Source organism: Populus euphratica, unplaced genomic scaffold (genome assembly GCF_000495115.2).
Source record: "Populus euphratica unplaced genomic scaffold, PopEup_1.0 scaffold4193.1, whole genome shotgun sequence".
NCBI lineage: Eukaryota > Viridiplantae > Streptophyta > Magnoliopsida > Malpighiales > Salicaceae > Populus > Populus euphratica.
In genome coordinates, this window is record NW_011503987.1 from 2,432 (window position 1) to 7,634 (window position 5,203).

The window sequence follows — 5,203 nt, forward strand, 5'->3', positions numbered from 1 at the left end:
GGTGTTTTTGAATGTTTTAAATTAAAATAAATTTAAAAATATTTTTTTGAAATTTAAAAACTTTGATCAATTTTCCAACCACATATCATCAGAATCAGGGAATGCAATCCACCCCTTTGAAATGCTTGAAAAAAGGAGTCTAGACATACTGACCTTATGTAGGGCTAGCCTGCCAACCTTATTTTTTGTTTTTTTAGTTTTAAATTAAAATTAAATTCAATAAGTTAAATAAAAAAAAATGGTTGGGATACCCACCCTTACATGTCTTCAATTTCAATTAAAATTCTTTTTAAAAAATTAATTAGTTTTTTTTTAATTATCTAAAGATGTCACTTTTTTATATTTTTCAATAAGATAATATCATTTTCTTTTAAATGTTAGCAGTCCCTATTTTTTACTAACCCTTTATAATATATAATTTCATTTATTTTATTCAAATGCAATAATCAAACTAATGTTACTATTAAAAAACAAAATTACCAAACAATGAGATTTATAAGTTATATATTGTATTTATCAGGTTGACCTCCATTAGTCTATAACATCATCATCTCAAAATGTAGGAAAAAACAATAGTTTTAAACATCAACCACATGAACATTTTTTGAAGCATCAAATTGGGTTCCAACTGGGTTGACCTGATCAGGTTATGCATTAAAACACATAATCACAACGACATTTTTAACACTTAGAATCCGTACCGGCAGCAGAGCACAGGCAAACAGAGCTAGCTATTACTAGTAAGTCTGTGTCTTTGGCATTCTTGCCAGCCAATTCAAGAATACCAGGATCAATGGAAGCCAACCCATTTGGGTCTTGAAGTTTTCTGTCAAGAAATTTAGCCAAGGCTACAGCTTTATTAGTATTTAATGGTCCACCAGGATGAGCTAACCTGATACATACAAATCAACAAAGAAGACCCCAGACATTCCTGTAAAAGAACATAAGCAAGAACACGAAGATAAAGAAGGGAGGACAAAAAGAACTGGGTTGTTGGGAACGAGGAGGGTGATGAGGGGGGGGAATGCAGAAAGGACGAAAAGCCAAAATTATCAGATTTTCTAGGATGGTCATTCTCAATCAAGGGTTCTCCATCTGCTGACTCAGGTACAATAATGCCATTTAACTTGAATAGATTTTCTCTTGCATGTATTTACTAGAATAACGAAACAACATGAATCAAATGCCATCTTTACCAGATTTTCCTGAGGAATCACAGCTCAATGAAGCAGTAGCAGACAACAAGCATTCACCTCCTCCCCATCTCCTTTCTCAGTTAGTGGCAGCATAGTACATAACAGATACCATGCTCCTCATATACATGGAATCTACGACAGCTTGAAGTAATTCGTAATACATGGAAGGGAGGAAATTAACAAATTTGGGAATTAGCCCTTTCTTTTCAGCCTAAAACTCTAAAACAGGTGGCCAAGCAGGCTTGAGATTTCAAATAATCCAATGTAGGTTTCAAATCACTGGGTCATATGACCATGGAAAGTGCTGGAGTAACATTGGCACAGGGCTTTAGATACTGCAATAACATGTGTGGAGGTTGTCCAAAACCACTCCATACATCCCTTTCCATTAACAACTTACCGCTTCAAACTAGCCAAGTAGAAATCTGAAAATGTCACTCAGTGTCACAATGCCTTCCACACGTTTACTGCCAGCCTCCACAATGACAAGACGCCTAACACCTGAAAACCCAGGGATTGAGGACCATTAACTTGGTGAAACTTGGCGAATGAATTTAAAAAAATGTACCACGTGAATTTTCAGAAGAGAAAAAAAGAAAAAAAAAGAGCTTATGCAAAAGTTCTATGAAAACAACAACAATAACAGACATCTTTTCAGAAAAAAATTTAACCACAATCATATTTAACAGGGCTCTTTGTAACCAAAGTAACTTTTTTTGGCAAAGGCTTTGCTGGTTCTTTAAAAGTCCTCCAAGCACTTTAACATTACAAATAAATTATTCAACAAAAGTTGAAGGATGACAGCTCAGGCTGCTTGAAAGAAGCAAAGACAAAGGACAGGAACTGCAGTTTGAGTGATCACGAGCAAAGAAAATCAAGAGAATTAATATCCTAATGACCAACACATACTACAAAAATAATATTTCCAACCTACTCAACAACCAGGCACTCCAAAAAGTCATTGGAAGATATTTAACAGGATCTTCCTTCTCAGTAAAGGAGAGAAATTCAGATTACCAGGGTTTGCCAATCGCTCCATCACTTTATGCAATGTATCAGAGCGCAAACACATCTGACATCTTTGACTTCTCAGATCATAAGAAGAATAGACATCCTGTCCCAATTGCAAAGCCTAAGAAAAACCATGATCAGAAAACGTCAAGCACCATTTTTAAACTATAAATTACATTTTGAAACAATGGGGCAACATATACACTAAACAAAGTCAAACACTTCCAATAATTTTATGTAGCCTGCCCAAGCAAGCAATTAACCCTTTGATGTGATACATGTGAAGCAAAAAGGATTCATTTGGTCCAAGTGCAACAAGATAACACCCAGAGGTAACCTTCAAGACCATAACATCACAAGTTGCTTCCACACTGAACACAATTCCCATGAAAATTATATAGGAGTTTATACTATCATCACATCCATTTTCACCTAGTCTTTTAAGGCCATGTTTGTTTCCCGAAAAGTGATTTCCGACAAACCATTTTCCAAACTTTCATGTGTTTATTTGCCATTATGAAAGTTGGTTAACGGAAAACACTTTCCAGTCAGAAGAAAATTTGACTTAGTTTCCAGGAAAGTGTTTTCCTGATAAATTTGAACGGAAAACACTTTCCAAAAGTTGTGAAAAATTTATAAATGTTATATTATTTGCTGATTATATCAAATTGGGTCCTCAAACTTTTGATTACTATATATATATATTGTTTTGAATATTTATTATTCAATTTCATCTCTTAAAATTTAAATTTTATATTAACTTCGGTTCTTATTTTTATAATTGTTATTTGTTTTTTATTGAAATTTTTTATCTATCAAATTTGATTCTTATTCTTTTGATTGTTACTTATTTTATTTGAAATAATTTATAAAATGTTAATTATTATTATTTTAATTTCTTCATCTTTCATTTTTTTTTTTAGATTTGATCTCTATTATTTTGATTATTATTTATTTTATTTGAGATAATTAAAGCCATTACTTTCCAATTAATAAGTACTACGAAGTAGCTTCATAAAACATGTTCAAGGGAAAATGAAGGGCCGGGGGCGTAGAAAGAGAAGATACCTGATTAATAGTCATTTCATTAAGATTAATATGAGTATAAATTTTGTCCTTCGCCAAAGCTGTTATGTCACTGTACAAATGATAACACATAATTAGCCTCAGCATCGAAGAAGAGTTGCAAAATATGGTTTTAAGAATATCAAACCCAGAAGAACAAGTTACCTCCGACAATATATGTCTATTAACGAGTCATTCTCATCAACTATTGGTATTGAACTTACTTGAGCTGCAAGTACAGAAGGTGATAAAAAAATACTAGGTATTAAAATTACAAGAAGATCAAGATGTATAGCTGAAGTATATTCTTGTCTAGCTGAAACCATAGAAAACTACCCCAAAAGGAAACAACTTATTTTCTCCTAACGACTAAACTATCCCCCACATAACAACTAACTTAGCCAGTGAAATCTCTGGGCATCATACCAGAAACATAGAATCCAATTTTAGGCACACTAGTGGTAAGGGGTTTAAGTAGGAAAAATACCCAATCACAGGGCCCAGCCATCAGATCCAAAAGGAGGGAGAATCAGGTGAGTCATAAAATGGGAGACACAAAAAATGAATAATTTATTAGTTGATAAATAGATCCTTGTCAATTTTATTTCAATTTTCAGCAATTCAAGAAATTTATCAAATAGTATACTCATATGCACCTCATCCAATCAATAAGATTTTCGAAAGTTCCATGTAACTTTTAAGTGTAATACATGTAAAGCAGTTTCAAGTAGTTTGCTACAAATATTTGCCACTAAGAATTTGAACTTCTACTTCCAAAATATACACGAATTCTTCTGTTGATAATTTATTTTCCTTCTGTCTGCACTTTACAGAAATTACTAACATACCTTGAATTAACAAGTTTAAAGCTGAACTAAGAGAAGCACTTGGTCTCAACATGGCCAACGGGCGCCCGCTAGGCTCTCCAATACTTGGAACCCATGAACCCACTGGTATTGCACCAATCGGTAGTTGGAGCATGGGTAAGGTGCCAGAACAATGTCTAAAGTACCTGCAAATACCTGGAAATTAACATCCTATAGTTAGTAATAAACTATTTGTAGCTACTTAGCAAGCTAACCAAAAAGCCTTACATTTCAGTATTCCAGAGAGTGAGGCAAGATGCAGTAATTGAGGAAATGAGCCATCTTCTGATGATGAATGGATAATGGGAACTGTAGCCACCTCATTCTGCAATATTCTCAAAGCAACCTCTTTCAAGTTGTCATATGGCCCAGCCTGCACATTAGCCAAAATCCAGATCAATGGACAAAAGCCACATCAAACATTTTTGTTATATATATAGTAACTCAAGATAAAGCCATTTGAATGCTTCCTATAAGTGCAGCACAAAAATGAAGCGCCAAGAATAATTACACGTTTCCACTCCGCTTGATGCATGAATGGTGAAAAACAAATTAGGGGGTAGTTTACATGCTACAGATACAAGCATGCCTGAGAGATCCCTTACATGTATGAGATGTCTAGGTAGAGCCCGGACATGTCCATCTATTTGCCTATTCAGATATGATTTTCCCTCTTTCCAAGCGGATATTGTGTGTGTATCAAGTTCTTCCTCAGTAAAATCTGATCCGTTATTTCCAAGCTGCAAGTAAAAGTAATCAGTGTTATAGAAACATGCAAACAGTATATTTCTGTCCACAAGACTTCTTATCAAGAACAGTAGCATCCAAGCATAAATTATTCAAGCTTGTTGCCTGTTTTAGAAGCATGTAAATTTCTCCCAATATCAATGAATATCCCAAAAGCCATCAATTACATTTGGGTTCTTGTCTCCGAATCAAAACCTGTCCCCAAACATTTGGGGTCAAACTTCAAAGAAGATAAATGGATATCATGCCATATGGAAAACAAAGCTGTATAAAAATTTGTTTACTTTTACCCTTAAGGAAAATGAACCTTGTGTTGTT

At 34.1% G+C, this 5,203-nt stretch overlaps 1 protein-coding gene across 1 annotated transcript; it reads right to left on the bottom strand.

Annotated features, from left to right (window-relative positions):
* Window positions 1-1,049: 1,049 nt before the first annotated feature.
* On the bottom strand, window positions 1,050-4,977 carry LOC105119961 (sucrose nonfermenting 4-like protein). Its single transcript, XM_011018163.1, has 7 exons — window positions 4,744-4,977; window positions 4,367-4,511; window positions 4,121-4,294; window positions 3,438-3,501; window positions 3,276-3,345; window positions 2,214-2,328; window positions 1,050-1,697 (listed from the first exon to the last, which is right to left on the bottom strand). Exons 1-7 carry the CDS (start codon window positions 4,960-4,962, stop codon window positions 1,606-1,608), a joined length of 879 nt encoding a protein of 292 aa, XP_011016465.1. The 5' UTR covers window positions 4,963-4,977; the 3' UTR covers window positions 1,050-1,605.
* Between the last annotated feature and the right edge of the window lie 226 nt (window positions 4,978-5,203).